This window comes from Vigna unguiculata, chromosome 4, assembly GCF_004118075.2.
Source record: "Vigna unguiculata cultivar IT97K-499-35 chromosome 4, ASM411807v1, whole genome shotgun sequence".
Classification (NCBI taxonomy): domain Eukaryota; kingdom Viridiplantae; phylum Streptophyta; class Magnoliopsida; order Fabales; family Fabaceae; genus Vigna; species Vigna unguiculata.
This window is the reverse complement of record NC_040282.1, coordinates 42,330,713-42,351,524: the sequence shown is the minus strand read 5'-3', so window position 1 is coordinate 42,351,524 and position 20,812 is coordinate 42,330,713. Positions and strand designations below refer to the sequence as shown.

The 20,812-nt window shown below is 31.2% G+C and overlaps 4 protein-coding genes across 5 annotated transcripts; 3 read left to right on the top strand and 1 right to left on the bottom strand.

The window, feature by feature from the left end:
- Positions 1-288: 288 nt before the first annotated feature.
- Positions 289-1,239, top strand: LOC114182349. Its single transcript, XM_028069212.1, has 2 exons — positions 289-690; positions 799-1,239. Exons 1-2 carry the CDS (start codon positions 334-336, stop codon positions 973-975), a joined length of 534 nt encoding a protein of 177 aa, XP_027925013.1. The 5' UTR covers positions 289-333; the 3' UTR covers positions 976-1,239.
- Positions 1,240-3,598: 2,359 nt separating this feature from the next.
- On the bottom strand, positions 3,599-6,139 carry LOC114180300 (glucuronokinase 1-like). The gene is made up of 6 exons (XM_028066588.1): positions 5,864-6,139; positions 5,602-5,751; positions 5,331-5,519; positions 4,805-4,921; positions 4,265-4,425; positions 3,599-3,902 (listed from the first exon to the last, which is right to left on the bottom strand). The coding sequence occupies exons 1-6, from the start codon at positions 6,068-6,070 to the stop codon at positions 3,656-3,658; spliced, it is 1,071 nt and encodes a 356-aa protein (XP_027922389.1). The 5' UTR covers positions 6,071-6,139; the 3' UTR covers positions 3,599-3,655.
- A 5,490-nt stretch (positions 6,140-11,629) lies between these two features.
- Positions 11,630-14,866, top strand: LOC114181959 (serine/threonine-protein kinase STY13). Of its 2 annotated transcripts, none has more exons than XM_028068662.1 (6): positions 11,630-12,328; positions 12,580-12,712; positions 12,878-13,073; positions 13,633-13,757; positions 13,850-14,008; positions 14,206-14,866. In XM_028068662.1, exons 1-6 carry the CDS (start codon positions 12,198-12,200, stop codon positions 14,518-14,520), a joined length of 1,059 nt encoding a protein of 352 aa, XP_027924463.1. In that variant the 5' UTR covers positions 11,630-12,197; the 3' UTR covers positions 14,521-14,866. The 2 variants fall into 2 exon arrangements, with proteins under 2 accessions (XP_027924463.1, XP_027924464.1); XM_028068663.1 differs by having other exon boundaries at positions 11,632-12,328; positions 12,580-12,735.
- Positions 14,867-16,639: 1,773 nt separating this feature from the next.
- On the top strand, positions 16,640-20,078 carry LOC114182499 (SUPPRESSOR OF GAMMA RESPONSE 1-like). The gene is made up of 6 exons (XM_028069380.1): positions 16,640-16,922; positions 17,674-17,806; positions 18,159-18,345; positions 18,589-19,064; positions 19,338-19,622; positions 19,716-20,078. Exons 1-6 carry the CDS (start codon positions 16,795-16,797, stop codon positions 19,767-19,769), a joined length of 1,263 nt encoding a protein of 420 aa, XP_027925181.1. The 5' UTR covers positions 16,640-16,794; the 3' UTR covers positions 19,770-20,078.
- Positions 20,079-20,812: the final 734 nt, after the last annotated feature.

The following is a 20,812-nucleotide window of genomic DNA, read 5'->3' as shown; positions in this document are numbered from 1 at the left end:
AAAAGAATTACGTAAAGAGATAAAATTAAAACGAATGTATAAAAAATAGAATCTCGTAGATAAAACTAAAAATTTGTATATAAAAATGTACAATACAAAAACAAAATTAAAAACAGAGATGAATATTTTTAAATAAAGTAAAATTAAAATTATAAGAGAATGAAACTTATTCTAAAATAGTTTGGTTATTGGGATTAAAATTAAGAAATTAAAAGTTAAAATAACTAACAAAACGAAAAAAGTTCAATAAGAAAGAGATTGTAGAAAAGGGGCATATTTGAAGAAATTGAAAATTGAAAAGTCAAAAACCCGCGCTCTCTCCCATTTTTCAAAATGGAAGAAGACCACCAATGGGAGCTCTGCAACGACGACGGCTTCGTCTTCAAGCGCAAGCGCCGCCGCATCGACGCTCCACCGCCGCCAGAGGCCGACGAATCGGCGGCGGACAACCTTCGGAGAGAGCGTAAGAAACAAACCCTACTCAAGCTCAAATCGAAGTACGAGAAAGAGATTCTTCACTGGGAATCATTGTCGAACACCTTGCTCGCACTGCAACAACGCACTGCTCTTCACTCTCTTCAACAACAACAGCAGCAGCAGCAACGACTAAACCAAGCCCAATCCCTCCCTTCTCCTTCCTCCTCAACCGACTCCGCCGGTAGCTCCCTTCTCCGCGACCTCCTATTGCAGGTAAAACCCTAATTTGCTAAATATAGGTTCTACATGAAATTTTAGGGTTTATAATTGAATTGGATTGATTGTTGGTGCGACAATGAGCTTAGTCCGTGAATTGCACAGGTGGAGGCGCAGGAAGCGATAATTCGCGATGTGTCAAATTTATGCGACATAGCAGAAGCTGTGTGCGTTAAGAGGGAAGAACAGTTCAAACAAACCTTGTTTGATCTTCCAATTTGGGCATCACCGAATGACCTCATGGAAGTGCTATGTGGTGATGATGATGATGACGATGATTGAAGCCGCTATTGCTTTGCACAATGCCACAACCGATTTTATTATCCGTAAGTGTAACTCTTTAGCACAGTGATTTCGTGTAGATTAGGCATTTGGCAGAGTGGTAAATATATTTATAAATTGATTGTGTTGTGAAGAATATCTTTAGCCTGATGAATGATAAGAATATATATATGACGAGTTTTAGAAGGGGAGGGGAAGATGGAATGTGGTTTTGTATAAAATTCATTAATTTTTAGAATCTAATGCCGTTATGTATTTTGATTAGTGTTTCTCTGTTGAGTATACGCTGAATATTGCTTTTGTTTATCCTTACTACTGGACGACCTTTAAGGTATGAGGATGCCATGAATTTATTGTACGAGGAATTTTATGCAGCAGTACTTCAATTTTGTTTTGTGTATCTGTGTACTTTAGGGTATATCATCGATACATATTGAGGAAGTAGCCAAACCTATGAAATATAGATACTTTTATGAAGACAATTTTTGAAAAATGCAATTTTAATTTGGATTCTCTCAAGTTGTATATTTATTATGTTTAATAAATTTTATATCTTTTTAAAGTAAGTGTATATTATGTATTGTTTCCTACACTCCTATTGCATTTGTATATCAAAGTATGGCACACCCTTGAAAATAGAATATTTGTAGTTCTGTTTTTATTTGACTAGTTTTGAGTAATGAAATTTATGTATGGTTTCTAAGTCATGAAACATTCTAGACAAATTAGGGATTAGAAGTTGAAAATAATTTAAGAAATGGTAGTTTACATTAAAGAAATGATGCATATCATATGTCCAATGAGTAAGTCTAATATAAGAAAATTGGCTTGATTTTGATGTAATGTCAGTTCATGATAGTTTGAAATGCCTGTGAGTTTGCTGCATTTGAAAAGGTACAAATAGTTTTCCAAATACATGATAGTTGTTCAGTTATTATGTATATTAATGCAATTTGGACACATGAGTATAAAGAACCCTCTGAGATTGATTATGTGGACCTTGGTCGAGCTTAGCCTCTTGGTTGCAACCCTTGTTATCTTCTACCTAAGCCATTGCCTTTATACAATTTTCCTATGTGGCATGTTTAAATCAGTCCCCAATTGTTTTAACATTGGAGATTATGTTTAGTGAAAGCCATGTTCCAGCATAAATCTTTAGCTCAGGTTACTTTAGAGGTATATCCTTGTAGATCCTTAGTTTAATTCAGTGCAACAAAAAAACATTTATTTGCACCGTTGCAAAAAGGGATTACTTAGGTTTTGTTGGGGTGGGGTGAATAGGAGAAGAAGAGAGGCAAAGAGAGTGCAAAGTTGAATTGAGAGAACGTAAGTGAAAAGTTTGTCCTGATTTTAATTGATGACATAGAATAAATAATTTAAAATGTATTTAGAAAATAATTTTAAAATATTTTAATGTAAAAAAAAGTAAAATTTTGAAAATGTAAATTGAAGATAAATTAAAATTAAAATACAAAAGTCATTATAAATTTTTAATAAATAAAAAAATTATATTTTAAAACACAAATATATTAGAATTAATTAATAAAATTTAAATTAATTAATTTAATTTTTTATTAATTATTTAAATGTTTTCAATTTAATTATACATTTTATTATTATAATCAAATATATTTATAAATATTTAATTTAATTACTATACATGACATATCAATTTAAAAGTATATAATAATATTAATTTAAAACTTGATTAAATTGAATTATTTTCTTACGATATTAATTATTCAATATTAACTAATACTAATTTAGTTTACAAAATACTGTTTATTTTAATTATTTATTATATTATAATATAAAAACATAAATATTATATAATTATCTTTAAAGAATAATCTATTATGCTTTGGTAATAATTCAAAATTGTTAGTTTTCTGAACAGATCTTCAAGGAAAGTTGGTTATGAAAAATTATCTTATTTTCCGTGATTTTCAACTTTTGTTGCTTTACTTCGCCGTGATGATTCCATCATTGGAGATAAAGAGACCCATAAACTTTGAATCACAAAAAAAAAGAAAGAGATTTAACATGAGAAAATAAGAAAGGAACTATGCATGTACATAAAGATGTTAAATTGATAACGCAACTAATTATCTCACTAAAAAACTATTAAATATTATTTGCACCATTAATAGATTATGAATTTACAATTAATTATCATTATGTTTTTTTTTTTCTGTTTTTAAATAATAATAATAACAATAAATCATAATTATATTGTTTTTTCATTTTTTTTTCTACTTACTTACCTGTCATCCAAATCCTCTTATCTATATACAAGAGTGGTCGTATGAGTGTAGCTTAGATACAGCATTAGTCGTATAAGTAGGCTGTCACTTTTCAACCATGTTGATAACGAAAGTAAAAAAGAACAAATAGTTGGCCAACCCATTTTTTTTTTTTTTTAATTTGCTCATATAAAAATTGCTTTCATCGATACAATCCCCAGCTGTTTGGTTAGGCTGTCAAGGGTCCACCATTGTTGAGAACATCAAAAAAATAATCCCATATTTTAAAATGTTAAATCCATGTGCTGGACAAATATGTTGAAGATTCATCTACGTATATAAACACTTTAAAAAAATTCCCCTGTTGAAATTTAACTAAATTGCAAAAAAAAAAAAAAAAGTCAGTGACATTGATAAATCCAACTCTAGAAGTTACATTATTTTGTTTGTAAGGTTTTCAACTCGATTTCACTTAGACGAGAAGGAAATGGTTCAATAGGCTGTATCACAAATCCTTCTTTTTTACATTCATCCTCGAGAAGCTTGACTTGAGAAGTCCCCTCAGGACAAAATGCAACAACAGCTCCTCCACTCCCTGTAAATTTTGATGCAGCTCCAACCTTTCTAGCAACCTCTACCATTCTAATGTTCAAACCACCCAGGGCTTCATCTCCAAACATTGACCTGTACAACATCCCAACAACAAAGTTTAAAAGAAACCCTTCATCAAATTTTGGTATGCAAGATGCATTAATTCCTATGTAACACTTCAAATCCACTATTGATATTGATGGGACCACCTCATGTCTTGTCTCCATATCATCTGTCAGTTAGTGTTTAAATTTACATTATGATTTTATGATTGTTGTGTATTGGTGAAGCCGAATTGAGTTATGATTTCAGAGACATCACTTTTTTTTTATAAACTTCCTGCAAGCAACTAGGGTAGTTTTTGTAATCATCACACCTCTCCTATCTGTCAAAGAAACTAAATGATCCAAATGATGCAGATATCCATATATGATAAGATAGAGGGTTTGAATCACCTTCGCAGGTCAAAATTTCGATTCATGAGAGTTGCAAATTTAGAGTAGTCCTTTTCTTCTAATGCAGTTTTTCCTTCTTTCGCAATATTAGCCACTTCTTCCATAGAAGATACAATGAACTCATCACCATCAAGCCATCTCTGCCGTACTTTACTATGAACCTACAAAGTTACCGTCACTTAGAATTAACTTATATATTAAACAAAAATTAAGAGAAACTTCCCAATTCGGAATTGAAAACCCCACTATTCTTAGAAGCTCTATCTGGGAACATCACTTTCTATCGCTACCTCCAACACAGTTTTCATTGTAGCATATAGTGACTAACCCAGTGCCATAAATCTAGCAGTCTATTTACGAAGATACAAGGACTACGAAAGCTGGTTGGTTCAATATATCTACAAATAAAAAATAAAAAATATTTTCAAGAAACTAAACTTGCAAATGGATACAGTAAAATTAAAAATTACAGGAGCAGGCTGGGAGCATAGAGTAAAAGCAAAGATGAAGAAATTCCATGTCACTCATTCATTCACTAACCTTTCCAGAATCACTAGGATTTTCCGCATAGATGAGATAGAGAGGAGGAAGGAGACACAAATCCATGGGTATATAAATTCCATGGCCCAGCTCTTCCATGTTTTCTTTGCTGAAGTCCTACAAAAACAGAGCAAGTGAATATAGTAAAAGTAGCGCCTAAACATAATTAGGATTAATTCATTACACAAAATGTTTAAGTAGCACCAATCATACTCGTTGCAGGCAAATACAATCAACTCGTTTTCCGAGAGAACAAAAATCTTAATCTTGCAACCAAAATCACAATGGAAGACCGTATTTTTTACATTCTTGAGTACAGAACGTAAAATCTGCAACCGAAATCATGATTGCAAACCTTTTTTTTTTCTTTTCAAATTCCTGAGTCCTAAATCCTGTTTCTCGAAACTGAATTCAAGACCGCAAATCTTTTCAAAGATCTTATTACTGTAGTAAAAATCGCGACGGTGAACAGTTTCCAAAATCCCTGGTCGGTTCGAAAAATCAAAAGAAAAGAACAGTAACCTACCATGTAAACGAGTCCACCGTAAACCTGCGCAACCCGATCCTGAAGACCAGCGACAATCCCGAGTTCTTTCTCGGCGGCGAGTACGAGGTTGGGCCTGATCTCCACCTTCACAAGCTCCCTGACATTGAAGAAATCCAGCAAACAGTTCAACGCCGCACACACAATCCCGCTGGATCCCGAGAGACCAGCCTGAAGAAACCAAAAAACAAAACACGATGAGCTAACGAAGTAAACAAGTAAACGGAAACTCTACAATAATCAGAGAACGTGCCTGGCGAGGGATATCGGTATCATAAGAGAGCGTGAAATTCTCGTCGCTGAGTTCGATAGCGTTGTCTCTGCAGTAAGCATAGAACACTTTGCAAACAGCCATAAGCAACCGCACGCCTCCATAGTAGCCCTCGGAGTTCAACCTGGTAACCTGCAAGAAGACGACGAAGAAGGTGCAATGAATGAAATTCGAAGAAACGAAGAAGGTGCAATGAATGAAATTCGAAGAAATGAATCGAACGAAAGAAAAAACCGATCGGTACCAATTGCGGGAGCGACGAGAAATGGACGAGATCGTGCACGGGGTGGGGTTGGATGACGAGCTCCGGCGAGGGGCGGAGGGTGACGGTGGCGCTGAAGTTGGCGAGGCTAAACGATATCGTTTTGCCGTAATAGACGTCGCTTGGGTTTCCGAGTAACCCCACCCTGGCATAAGCCTTGTGCGTTATCACCTCTCTCTCTCGAACCATCACCGTCTCCTTCTTCCTCTTATCTTCAATTCAATTTTTTTTCTCTGCGTTTCTTCTCCCACTTTCTTCATATTTATTTATACACTCGGCAACGTGCACCAGCAGTAAAATAACTAATCACATTAACCTGCTTAATAATAATATAAGAATACAAATATTTATAGAAAATAAAGCTAAACTTGTTAGGTTTAAGGGTTCTATTCTGATTTATTTTGTTATTGTTATATTATTTAGGAGAAATCGACGCAGGTAAATGAAATTATTCACGAAAAATTTATTCTATAGAAAAAAGTTTTTTTTTTAAATTTTTTTAATAAATTTACAAGAAAAATCTTATATAATATAAAAAGTTTTAGTAATGTTTATACTATGTAAATTAGATTTTATTTTTATAGAATGTTTGACTTTAAACATATTTTTACATTTTAAATATAAAATTAAATGTTTAATAATAGATAAGAAATATATTCAATAAATAATAAATTTAGTTAATATAAATTTTAATTTGATATCATGTAAAGTAATGTTGAAGGCTAATAATATCTACCGTAGACGGAAAACAATTTAATGTTGTAAATTTCATTTTATATAGTAATTTTCTAAATCTTTAAATGTCGTAATTGGTATATAAGTCATCATTATCCTTATATATGCACGTTGCATTTATTTATTGTTATATATAGCAAAAGATGTTATGGAAGGAAATTCTACCTTCTTATCATTCAATGATATGAATTCTCAAAACTTTCTACTTGGAGTAGGTCACCTTTGACTGTAATTGATGTAGACTCATGCATCAATTATAATTTTATGTCACCTTTCATGATAATCATTACGTATATAGTTCATGTTAGGTAGATTTAATCCTTCTAATAAGGGCAATATTTTATTAGGAGATATAAGTTATTATTTTATTTTTGTTATGTTGATTTTTTTTTGTTAAATATATTTTTATCTCTCAAGTTTTAGTAAAATTTAGAATTAGTCCACTTTCAAAAATTTTGACCAATTTATTCTTTCATTTTTAAAAATATGTAAATTTAGTCATTTTAACTAAATTTTGTTAAGTTTATCTGACGTCTCAAATGTATTTTATGATAGTATTTGAATTGTTTACATTGTTTGACACACTTTCGCTTTAGTGTTAACTTAAATATTATCATAAAATGCATTTAAAATGTCACACTTAAATATTATCATAAAATGTATTTAAAATGTCAAATAAAGTTAAAAAAATTTGGTAAGAATGACTAATTTTACATATTTTTACAAATAAATGACTAAATTGATATAAAATTTTAAAAAATAATTAATTCTAAAATTTACTGAAATTTTAGGAAAAAAACATATTTAACTTTTTCCTTATGAAAATAGTTCAAATACACAAAAGAGAAAAAGTAAATTATATGTTAAAAATTTTTACGATTATTAGCAAAAATAACGTCTATATGATGAAAAAAAAATGTGTAAAGAATGTTGTTTGATTAGACATAATTTTCTCGAAATACTTTATTGTCAAATTCTCAGTCATTCTTTAACATGTCAAGCAACAAGTTTAAAATATGTAATTTAAAGAGTTAAAAGAATGAGAGAAAATTTTACTTAGATTTTTATATTGGTTTGCTTGCATAAAGGATTATGTGAGTTCTTGATCAAGTTTTAATATGGACACTTTCATTATAAAAATACAAGCTAATTATTCTTTTGATTTTAGTAACTTTTATCTAAATAAAGAATAGTTTAGATAAAAAAAACTGAAAAATGTTTTAAATAATAATTACTATTAAATGAGATAAATTTACACACACAAAATGACCATAGGATCATTAAGATACTAACTAAGAGAGGATTTACATTGAATTGAATACAATGTTAATTTCGGTTTTTTAATTGCTAAAAAACACTAAACTGTTTTATCAAAAGAAATTTACGTAAGTCAGGACACAAAATTATCATAAACATTTTCTTGCAAGATTATTTTGGTGGTAAAAAAGACATTTTTTTCAAAAAACACAACATAAATATTTATAAGTTGTAGATATTTTATTTAATGGAATAAGAAAACATTCCAATATTATTTGTAAATCAAAAGTTATTTTCCTACAACAATATTTAAAAAAGTTAATCTTTTTATCATGAAATATTATATAAGATTTTAAAATATAGGAGTATCCTTATATATATATATATATATATATATATATATATATATATAACATTTAAACTTAAAATATGTGAAAGAGTGTGCAAAGTATTTTTTATCATTTTCTCTAAAAAATTAAATAAATGATATTATAATTAATTACTCACTTAGTGTTTTCATCACTATGGTGCAATTTGACATGGAAATTATGGAAATGGTGTAAGTTTTACCTCAGGACAAGTCTTGCAGTTTAGAACGATTTTATGACAAATAAGTTGTTTTAGTCAAATATGATCTCACTCAAAATAAGTTGAAATCATGACAAAATTAGACAGCTTTAGTGTATAACTTGAATTCGTCAGAGTTTCACATGATTTTAATTAAAGTTATTAATAACCTTTGTAAAGAAAAGTTGTGCTAATATGACACAATTTTAGTAGATTGATGATTGTATTGAAGTTGTGTTCTTTGTTATTATGGATTTTGTTGAAGTCGTGTGATATTAACAAGAGTTCTACAATGCTAAAGTTGCTTGCACTTGTGACGACTTTAGCATTGTAAGCAAACTTAAAAGTTTGTTTTATGTAGGTAATAAAAGATTAAATAAATGTTTTGTAGTCGTTTAATTAAGTTCAATAAAATAATAAAGGAAAAAGTAAATAAGAAATAAAAGTAATAAAAAATATAGTTTAATATGATAAGAATATTATGAATGGAAAAGAAAATGGAATTAAATTTGAAGAGTACATTTTCTTACATGTGTGAAAAAAAAATTATGGGACGACATGTCACAATGAGGTCTTCTTTATCCTTCTATGTCTTATTTGAGGAGATGGAATCATATCTTTATCATTATTATCTTTATGTTCTTCGTTGTGATCAACATTTTCCAGTATTTGCGAGGGCATTGTATGTTGATAATTTGACATGGAAGATGTGGGATAGTATGTAAATGGAGATGTTGATGTTGAAATTGCAAAAAGATTTGGTGTGAGAATCTCAACATATTTCCTTTAGCCTTTGTTATTGTTGAAGGTGAAACAAAGGAAGCTATCATATGATTCTTCCAATTGTTACGAGAATATGGGACACCTAAACTAAATGTATGCATGATCATTGACAGAGACATTGTCATACTCTCAACACTACAATCTCTAGAAGTTGGTTGGGAAGGAGATGGACCGACATAAGTCTGTTGCATTAATCATGTTGCATCTAATTTCAACAAAAAGATTAAAAAATGCAGAGTTGAAGAGACAACTAATAAACATAGGTATCTAAATTAATTAATTTCCATTATGCAAATATTATAAAAATTGTAAGAGGTTTAGCTAATTTTATTTATTACATTGTCACAAATTATGAAATGAAACAATTTGCGCTTCAAGCAAAGTTGTATGCTATATGAGAGTCGAATTTCAACAAGCAATTTCTTGTATAGACTAAATATTGTTGGAAAACTGGATTAATGCTTATGATAAGGGCAAGAGGTGCGAGCTCATGAAAAAAAAAGTCAAATGTATGAACTCCATTTTGAAGGAGTAAGATCCCATTTGTACTCTTGTTAATACAATCTTCGAAAAAAATGAAAACACGATTTGTTGCACAAGGGACAAAGACAAAATGCATGTTGCAAGTTGGCCATCAATATCCGAAAGATATTTATGCTTTATTAAAAAAAAAAATGAAAAACAATCAACCATGTGCCATGTCGAGAGATATATTCAACAAAAATTTTTGTTTAATGTTAAGGAGATTCTCACTCCCTAACTTGGACGTTGCCCTGTATCATACATAGTTAAGTTAAATGATTGGTGGTGTGACTCCGAGAAGTTTCAAGCTCTTCGACTACCTTGCCCTCATGTGAAAGTTGTTTGTTCATATTCTCATCTACAACTGACAATATTGTTGACTCGGTTTATAATCTCCACTATATTTTTCAGGCTTATGAGGTCCAATTTCATCTATTCAAATTGAAGATTACTATAGGTCCAAATTCAATACCTAACTCCTACATGCGACGTAAATAAGTGGGAAGACCAACTACAAATAGTATCCACAATGAAATGGACCAACTAATTTTGAATAAACCAAAAAAATATTCTTATTGTAGAAGTAAAGGTCATAACAGAAGTAAATACCCAAATAGAGACTAAAATTTCATTTCTTTTGACTTGCATCACTACGTAACTTTGGACTTTATTTAATTTAGTTTTAATACATGTTATTTTCTCATTACAAAGGCAAAATGTTGTATTTCGATGTACTTTTTAATAAATTAAAAAGAATACCTTTTTTCTTCTATCCCCCAATTACTTTTTCTTCATTAAATCAAGTTAATAAATTTAATCAAACAACTATAAAAATTTACTTTTATTTAATGTACATAATAGAAAAAAGAAGTATTAACCATGCAAAATGGTTACAATAAAATCGTACTATTTCACATTCACATTTAACAAAGAAATTGTGCAAGCTTTACGATGACTTCAATACAATCCAAAATATATAAAAGTCGTCCATAGTCCTATCAGAAATTGTTTATCTTTTAAGTAGAATTGTGTATGACTATAACGACTTCAAGTAATATATAAAATTCTTCTAATATTAACGAGACTTCAAATTCATCTAAATGAAATACTTTTATACAAAAATAACTTTTTTATCTTCAAATTGTTTCGACCCCTTGTCCTAGATGAAACTTTTTTTTTTAAAGATTACACCACTTTGATAAATTTCGATTCAAATTGCATTATGGTAATAAAAAAAACAAACCATTCATGACCATTCTTTACCGTTAAAGAAATACACACTAAACTTTGATTTTATACTTAAAAATACATTCATTAAAATTATTTAAAATAAGTTAGTTCATTTATTATTGTTTAATGTAAGAGAAAAAGATCTTGAAAGAAAAAAGTCAAACTAACCAATACTATCACCTCACATATTATTTTATTTAATATATTTACACTCCATTGATTAATTAAAAACAAATCTTTTCATATTTTCATTTTAAAGTCCCTTTCTTTTCATCTCTACTCTTTAATTATTCATGTGCTTTAAATATTAAGGTCAACACTACAGTTGCATTGACTTTGCCCTTCAAATTGAAACCAATAGGATTTTATTACGTAAAAATGCATAAAAGTAAAACAAAAAAGAATATATAATATTCATTCGAATGCAAGCTAAAAACGTTTTTCAAAATTCTTCTTTGAAAATATATATTAAAAAGACTTGAAATTTATATAAAAGAATAAACATTTACAAAGAAAAAAAAAAAGACACTGATTTGAGTTTGTGACAGCGACTCAACTCCTTCCGCGGTTTTACTTTACCAGCTGAACGACACTCATTGAATGTTGAATACGCGTTGCAGAGATCAAATAAAATAAGATAAAGTGATTTTCTTTTATCTTCCACCACCTTCTTTTCTTCATTTCTCAATCTGGGTGTTGGTTAACTTTCTCTCATTTTTCAACTTTTTTTTTTTCATTCTCATAAAAATGAGACCTTTTGTTTTGTTTATAGATATTGTTGTTTTCTCCTTTGTAAATAGTTTTGTGCTGACAAGGCCTGTTGTTTTGGATCTTTGATTTGATTTGTTTCTATTTTTAACGACTACTCTAACTTCTGGGTTTGTTGTTGAGTGCCTCTTTGCATGTGGGGTTTTATTCTCTGCCTCCCAAACAAAGGCAAGTGTCGATTTTTTTCTCTTTTTTAATGATCCATGTCCCTGATTTTGGGGATTGGAGTGTGTTGGGAAAGTCGCCTCTGGGGTGTGCCAAAGTCTAGTCTTTTTTCCTCTCTGTTAAACTCATGTTGTTGTTCAACTGATTCATAGTTCATGCCAGTTAAGGTTAAGGTTAAGGGTCTTTTTCTTTTAGTTCGTTGGTCTGTTTCCACATGTGTTACTGTGTAATGCAGAGAATGACATGTTAGATAGATAGATTCACATCTTTTTGAGGAAAACAAGGAAAAATGGGATCTGGCAACGAGGTTCACTCAGTTGAGGAGTTCAATTTGGAATCCAAGTGGCTTGTAGATCCCAAACAACTATTTGTTGGTCCAAAAATTGGAGAGGGTGCTCATGCCAAAGTATATGAAGGAAAGTAAGTCAAACCTGTTTCATCCTGTGTTTTCGGATTCTATTTTTGGAACCAGTTTTTGTTTTTGAATCGTTTTATACTAAAGTTTCTAATTCAGTTTTTTGTTACTTATAATCTGCTTCTCCTTTCATCTATATTTGCATCCAATTTCACACTCATAGTTTGTGTGTAATCTGTTTGGAGAAATAAACATTCTGTGTGCATTAGATAAAGTTGTTTGTTTGCTTATTGAATTGCTAATTTTCTGATTGCAGATATAAAAATCAAAACGTTGCTGTTAAGATCATAAACAAGGGAGAAACCCCAGAAGAGATTTCAAGGAGACAGGCTCGGTTTGGCAGAGAGGTTGCTATGTTGTCGAGAGTTCAGCACAAAAATCTGGTTAAGGTTGTATATTAGTTTTTAACAAGGTATAGTTAGATATATGTTTTAATCAGAATTGGCAATAGGCTGAGGTTAACTAGTACTACTTAGATTAGATGACGTTGGTAGTGATGATGAACTTGAAAAAGTTGTGTCTCATTGAAGGTCCTATTTTTGGTTTGATTCCAGTTTATTGGGGCTTGCAAAGAACCTGTTATGGTTATAGTGACTGAACTTCTATCAGGTGGAACATTGCGCAAATATCTCTTGAATATGCGGCCCAAGTGCTTGGATATGCCCGTGGCTGTTGGATTTGCTCTTGATATTGCTCGAGCAATGGAGTGTTTACACTCCCATGGGATCATTCATCGCGATCTTAAACCTGGTATGTCTGTGTAAATGTTGAACTGAACTCGGTGGTTTTTGTTGTGTTTTAGCTGGTATAAGGAAAAGATTGTAACTCATATTTTGGTGGAACTTTACATCTTGTTTCAGTTACATGTTCCCTTTATACATGCTTCATTAGTAGACCTGCCAAGTAATTTTAAAAATTATTGGCAATTTTGCATCTTTTCTTTGTTGGTTACTTCTACACTATTCACCTATTTTGTTTTTGTTAGAAGTTCCACATCGATTAGAAAGATAAGGTCCATTTAGAATATATAAGTGTAAATTTCATCTTACAAACTGGTTTTGTGGAATTGAGTTAGATTTAAAGTTCACTTCTTAATGGTTCAATGTAATGAATGTAATCATATTAGTCTCAGGCATAGATTTATACTGCAAGGTGTGTTTTTCTTTGGAAATGCCATTGTTGATTTTTCAGTGCCACAATCCTTGTCCTGATATATAAGAAACAAATCTGAAAATTAAGGTCTATATACAATCTGCTCTATATATCAAAGAACAACATAGTATTGATATCTTGCTTCTTTCCTTTGCAGATAACTTGATCTTAACAGCTGATCATAAGACAGTTAAACTTGCTGATTTTGGTCTAGCCAGAGAAGAATCCTTAACAGAGATGATGACTGCTGAAACCGGAACATATCGATGGATGGCTCCGGAAGTGCGTCTGAATGAACTACTTTAAACTATGAACATTATAGATCTTCCAGTTTTGTGTGAGGTAATTTATGGTTACTTTCTGTTTGGTGGCAGCTTTACAGCACTGTTACTCTAAGACAAGGTGAGAAGAAGCATTACAACCACAAGGTGGATGCCTACAGCTTTGCAATTGTGTTGTGGGAACTCATCCACAACAAGTTGCCCTTTGAAGGCATGTCTAATCTACAGGCTGCATATGCAGCTGCTTTCAAGGTGAATTTATACTCACTTGACAATACTTCTGATTAAGGTCATCATCACACTTGCACAGTTTATGTTGGAAATCACACAAGTTGGTTTTGTAGAGTTGAGTTAAGCTTAAAATTCATCTGTTAACATGATATCAAAGTCATTGTTAGAGTCTAGTATATAAGTGGGTGCAAATCTTACTTTACAAATCTTACTTTCAGAATACAAGGCCAAGTGCTGAAGACCTTCCTGAGGATTTGGCTCTGATTGTGACTTCATGTTGGAAGGAAGATCCAAGTGATAGACCAAATTTCAGTGAGATCATACAGATGCTCCTTCGATATCTCTCCACCATTTCACCACCAGAGCCTGTTCTTCATCTGCGGATGACTTCATCTGATAATGTGGTGTTGCCACCAGAATCTCCTGGCACAAGTGCATTAATGCTTGGAAGAGATGACTCTGGAGAAACCTCAACAGACAAAGCTGAAGACAGGCCTAAAGGGTTTTTCTTCTGCTTCAACCAGTGTTACTGAGTCCTCATAGTTAGGAAAAAACTAAAATAAAACCACATTCACAAACTGTAAGCTAGAATCTTAATAAGAAAAAATGTCAACTTTTTTATCAGATAGATACTGATGAGTTCAGTAGCAAAAGAAAGCAGCTTTGTTGAGATCTCTTGAACAATCATGTTAACTTTCTTCTGACTGATATATCCAGAAACTTGTGGGGTAAAGGTTGCTGAGATGTAATGAGATATCATTGTAAAGTAAGGCTCATCCAAAGGCCCTTATCTCTATCTTGTTCATGAATGTGACATGGATAACCAGAAGTGTTTTGAATTCTCTTTCATATGTTGCATTCATGGAACCAATTATAGTTGCCAATTTCTCACGCTTCTTTCTTTTATCCAAAACTGATGCATGTATTTGCAATGAATACAATATCATAGCATGCAAAACTGTTTTTTTTTTTCATGAAAAGAAAGTTATCTAATGTTTTTAGAGTAAAGAAAATATATTTGTTGTAGTTTTTATCAGGAAAACCCCAGGAATATTTAACATCAATGAATTATAAGTATTTCATATAAAATATTGAAAAGAAAGATTTAAGAGGGAGTTATAAGGTTGGTCTACTTGTTAAAGTTGAAAAAGAAGGCGATTTGAAGGAAAAAGATGAAAAAGATTGAGTTCAATTTTTTTTATTAACAAGATTAATAGTTAACATATGTCGACTAATGAAAGAAAGAAAAAAGATTTAAAATTAATGAATATTAGGATTTCATATAAAATACTTGAAAGAAAGATTTAAAAACAATGAATACTAGTATTTTATGTCAAGAAGTTAAGATACCATTTTTAACTTGAAATAATAAATGAATTATATGTATTTTATATAAAACATTGAAAATGAGTCACAAGTATTTTATATTTATAAGTTAAGACACAATTTTTAACTTAACATGTTAAAATAGTAAATGAATCATATGTATTTTATAGGAATAATTGAAAGTACATTAATATTTCATATAAAGAAGTCAAAACCTCAATTTTAACTCAAAATGTTAAGATAATAGTTATGCAAGTTTTATATACTGTTTTTCAAATCCACTTCTACATGATATGGTGTTAATTTTACCTAAGGTGGGATTAAATTTACACATGTAATCCTAATAATATTGATAAGGTAATTTTCTATAAGAATACTTAATCATACTTTTACTTTATGTGAAAAAGGCATATATGCAATAATTAACTCCGTAATTTTTTTAATTTGAAGTTGCACTCCATGACATAGTCCTACTCTTTTCCATTCATTCAGAACAGTCCTATAATATCTCTAGTGTCATTTAGTTACGTCACAGCATGACATCATTAATATTACTAATTGATTATGATGAATTAATATTTTAATTTTTACTACGTATTTGTGTTTCATATGTATACATGTTTTATATTTTAAAATATTTTATCAATACTTACTAATAAAATATCTAATATATAAATTAATAATATTTTTATAATAACGATAATTTATAAATTTTATGTTAAAAATATTTAATATATTTAATTTAAATTTAAATTTACACAAAAAATAATTATATATTTATCATATTTTTTTAAAAACTTATATATTTTTTAATATTATATATCGCATATCCTATCCTAAAATTAGCGTATCGATTCATATACTGTATGAAAATTAATAACAACCAACCTTAAATTACAATACAGTATAAAAAATAATCTTAAATTACGTTAACTTGGAAAACAAGATAGTCATTGAGGGTAGTAACGTAATTTACTATAATGCTCTGTTTCGCTCGCATTTCGGAGCGACAAGACCGTAAATTCCGAAGCCAAGGCTCGGACACCTTCAGTCAACAGTGGGTCCCACTCTTCTTCCAGGTTCGAGCTTCCGAAGTACACAATCCAATCTAAAAATATTAATTAATTTAATTCAAATTATGCAATGATTTTAAGCAGGCTCTATATACATTAATGCATTAAAAGATCTTAAGAATATTTTTATATTCAAGTTTATTTCAAATATTATATATAGAAAATTCAAAGGATGTTTTTCTCTAGCAATTACACTTACTACGTTGTCCACTCGTTTAAGTAAACTACCACACCCCATTAAACGCGTTTTTATCTTCTTCATTCTCTTTCTCTACCATGGCTAGGTGAGCTTAATGTTCAGCATTCGAAGATTGCGATGCAAGTTTCATATTTTACGAGCAAAGTTTTCAGCTTTCGTTTTTTCTTCACACCCCATTTTAACATTTCGGTTGTGTCTTCTTCTTATGAATGATCTGGATTGTGGGTTGGAGTCCCTTTGTTGAGTTGATAAGGAAAAAAACATTCTTTCGATTTCTGGGTGGTCTTGTTTCGGAAAAACTTGTGTCAGAGAAACATCCCTGGCTCGGTTCTTGTAGGTGCTTATTTTAGTAAAATAATCGGTCATGAGTTGAGGTTTGGCTTTTGTGGTTGATGACTTCATGGTGATGGCTTTTGTTCTTTCTACTTCTAGAACTGCACTGTGAAAAAAAAAAAACACTTCTGAGGAGTGGCAAATGCTGATATAGTTATACCTTCATCAGAAACGTACATTGGGTTAAAAAATGAAGAGACGTGGGAAAAAAATTTGAGGGAAAGTTTATTTATGTATTGAATTTCATAGGCTGGGAAAAAGTTGCTGCTATAATATCACTTAGCTTCTACTTTTGGGTTTGTTCCGAAGGAATGAGAAAAACATGAATTGAAAGAAAAGAAAATGAAGAGAAGTGGTGGAAAAGAGATGATTATTTGTTCTATTTTCAGCGTGTGCATGAAATGATGTGTTCCCAGATTTCTTTGATGCTTTCTGCATGTTTTTCTTCATCTGTCCCTGTCTCTGTTTGTCTTCTATCACTGACATTGTTGATGTTACGAAACATTCTCAATATCATAGAAAGAGACATGGAATTTTCACTCGAGTAATCATCTTGTAAATAGTTGTTTCAAAAGCTTATTCGGTTGAGTCGTTTTTCTGATAACTTCAGTTTATTTTCTCATAGCTATAATACACACACACACACACACACACATATATATATATATATATATATATATATATATATATAAATATAGCATGGAGTTCTTCAGGTAAACAATGTGCGATTTTGAAGTGGTGACTTTGTTTTGCAGGAGTTGTCTTAATGACATTGGAGGATTTGCAGGGAAAGTGAAAAATACTACTCTTTCAGCTGTTGATCAAATGAAGAACTGTGAAACATATCTTCAATGTCCCAATTGTCATTATCATACTAATAACAGTGATGTACGTCATAATCCAACATCTACTTAATCCCAGATCGTGTAATAGTCTTCAAATTCACACATACACTAAATTAGAAAAAAAAAATGCTATAAGGTTATAAAGCCTGCACCTTTTCTGGAAAGTGCCAACACTACCAATAAACTAACAAAACTAAATCGTTAAGGAAAAAAATTGCTCATCAATGACTGATATTTCAACACTCATTCATGATTTGTTATGCATATATAATCTTGAGAATTGATCTTCTTATCCATGATTGGTATTATTTACCTTATACTTTAGAGCGAGTTGTTGAATTTAAGAATTACGTTATTGCATAATTTTCATTAGGAATATTTGTTTGCCTGTGCAGATTTCTGATGAGTGGCCTGACTTTCCTATTGGTGTAAAGTTTGATCCTTCTGATGTTGAGCTTTTAAAGCATTTGGAAGCAAAGTGTTGTGTTGGAAACAGAGAGCAACATGTGTTTATTCATAAGTTCATCCCAACTTTAGAAGGGGAGAAAGGGATTTGCTACACTCATCCAGAAAATCTTCCAGGTAATGGTTTTCTGACCTTTTAAAATGCTTTCAACACTACAAGTAAAAAACTGTTTTAGAGAATGTTGAGAATCTAACCATGAATCTAAGTCCAATGAAAAAGTTAAACACCGTATAAGAATGAAGATTCATTAATCGATTTGGATACCGGATCAAGATGGGCCAAAGAAAAAGAAAAGATATGAGATGATTATGTTTCCCTTGAGCACATTCTCTAAATATTTTATTCCGGATTGGTTTCAGGTGCTAGAAAAGATGGGAACAGTGTTCATTTCTTTCACAAAACAGTTAATGCATATGCTACTGGGCGAAGGAAGCGTAGGAAGATTCATCATGAAGATGGTTTGAGTGAGGAGCATGTTCGGTGGCACAAGACTGGTAGGACCAAATCTGTGATAGAAGATGGAGTTCATAAGGGCTTCAAGAAGATCATGGTGCTTTATGTAAGGCCTAAGGAAGGGTCAAAGGCATATAAGACCAATTGGGTGATGCATCAGTACCATCTGGGGAGTGAAGAAGAGGAGAAGGATGGTGAATATGTGGTTTCAAAAATATTTTATCAGCAACAGAAGCACTCTGAGAAGAATGAGGAGAATGCAGCAGTAGTTGAAGATTCTAACATAGCAGCACAAACAGGTCCAAGTACCCCAAAACCAAATCCTCCTACTCGACCATGCACAGCCAAATGTGATGACAATGAGCTTCTGTCATTCATCCAGGTGTGTAGTTATTTTTGGTGCATCTATGATTATGATCTTATCTTTGATGCTAATTTGGATAAACTTGTCAACAAACATATATAGATGAATTGAAGTTAAAATAAGTAAAATGACTAGTATATAAGTAGAATGATCTATAAATTTTTAAGGTTTTGGATCGAAAGTGGTGTTCTTGTTTCTTATATGGACTTGTTCACTGCTTATTATTGGAACCAATTGTCTAAATAACTATGCTCTTTGCTTCAATTTTGTAATGCTTGGTCATTGATTTAGGATGCCAAGCCTATACCTGGAGAATTACTTGCCCCACCATCTGATGTTCAGGGTGAGGATGTTAAGGTTGACCCTGCATGGCTGGCTGGTGAATCACAAGCTGATTGTGACTTTCATGGCTTGGAGGAAATCTTGTTAATGTCAGATTCATCTGCTCTTTTTAATCATTCTGGATTGGCCTCCACTTTGTATGGCACACCTGGAAACAATGATGATTATGCATCTTCTGGAGTTTCTGTGCTAGACACCCCGGAATCAGATAACCCTTCAGATTTTGATCTTTGTGTAAGTATCAACTCATTGTTTGTTTCAGAGTTCTTCATTAGGTTCTTAACATCCTCATCCTCTCATTGCTCTCTGATTCTCATTTGCATGCAGAACTTGCAATTTGGCTCTCAAGACAGCACCCTTTACTGGATGGACAAGCTATGAGGTGTTGCTTTGAAGCAACTCTTAGTTGGTTCTGTTCTGTTCTGATGCTCACTCTCTTAATGTTCTGGGAAACACATCAATCGGTTGCAATCATTTTTTTTTCCATTCCTACATGCTAAGATATTGTATAAAGCTCATGTTGTCATGATTTGGTGCTCACAAGCACAAGCTTTATGGCTGTATCATGTTTCTGCACTGTTGTTGTAACTTGTATATGGTGTCATAATCTGTTATGCTGGAGCTGCAAATCTTAAACTTGACTAACAAAAAAACAATTGAATTATTTGTTTTTCAAGTTCATTGGTTGTACGTGAGAATTGCTTTCGATTTGTTAAATTAGTACTTTATCCAATTTTTTTTTTTTTCAATTCCTTATTCTTCTTGGTAATGCTATGTTTGCAAGCTATGATGCTCACACAACTCATAAATTACGTGTCACGTACCATACTTGTACCATACTTATACGATATTTTTTTACTTTTGTCATAATTTTGACAATTAAAATAAAAAACAAATATTATATTATCACTATTTTTCGCATATTAGATATTAGATAGATAAATTAGATTTATTTTTGTGTTAGTTGACAATGTGTTAATTGACAGTTTCAAACTTAACATGTATATACATATCGTGTCTCGTGTCATATTTTTTCAATTTAACTGTATCGGTGTCTGTATGATTCCATATTCGAATACCATAGTTTACAAGTTTGTGAATACATATATATATATATATATATATATATATTAACGTATAAACATTCGTATAGTTTATAAATATTTTTTTTTTCAAATACAGTATAGATTATAAAGACGAAACATACAAATACGTTTATTTTCTTTGTAAGAAGGAAAACACTCAAACTTCACATGATGTTTTGCCCAAAAATATATACAACAGTTTTTTTTTTCAGCTTAGTTAAAGAAGATTGAAAATAAAAAAGAGACTTTGATATTTTTCTCTTAATTTTCTTCCCTCAATTCAAACTTTCATATATTTCGCTTTGATCATTTCTTGAAAAAGGTGGTGGTTAGATTAAA

Bases quoted from the DNA above. Each gene is read 5' to 3' on its own strand.
- LOC114182349 (XM_028069212.1), top strand. From the start codon at position 334: ATGGAAGAAGACCACCAATGGGAGCTCTGCAACGACGACGGCTTCGTC. The intron at 691-798 runs GTAAAACCCTAA...TGAATTGCACAG, and splicing joins TCCGCGACCTCCTATTGCAG to GTGGAGGCGCAGGAAGCGAT.
- LOC114180300 (XM_028066588.1), bottom strand. From the start codon at position 6,070: ATGGTTCGAGAGAGAGAGGTGATAACGCACAAGGCTTATGCCAGGGTG. The intron at 5,520-5,601 runs GCACGTTCTCTG...TGGTTTCTTCAG, and splicing joins ATACCGATATCCCTCGCCAG to GCTGGTCTCTCGGGATCCAG. The intron at 4,426-4,804 runs GTTAGTGAATGA...GTAACTTTGTAG, and splicing joins ATCCTAGTGATTCTGGAAAG to GTTCATAGTAAAGTACGGCA.
- LOC114181959 (XM_028068662.1), top strand. From the start codon at position 12,198: ATGGGATCTGGCAACGAGGTTCACTCAGTTGAGGAGTTCAATTTGGAA. The intron at 12,329-12,579 runs GTAAGTCAAACC...TTCTGATTGCAG, and splicing joins GCCAAAGTATATGAAGGAAA to ATATAAAAATCAAAACGTTG. The intron at 13,758-13,849 runs GTGCGTCTGAAT...GTTTGGTGGCAG, and splicing joins ATCGATGGATGGCTCCGGAA to CTTTACAGCACTGTTACTCT.
- LOC114182499 (XM_028069380.1), top strand. From the start codon at position 16,795: ATGATCTGGATTGTGGGTTGGAGTCCCTTTGTTGAGTTGATAAGGAAA. The intron at 16,923-17,673 runs GTGCTTATTTTA...TTTGTTTTGCAG, and splicing joins CCCTGGCTCGGTTCTTGTAG to GAGTTGTCTTAATGACATTG. The intron at 19,065-19,337 runs GTGTGTAGTTAT...TCATTGATTTAG, and splicing joins AGCTTCTGTCATTCATCCAG to GATGCCAAGCCTATACCTGG.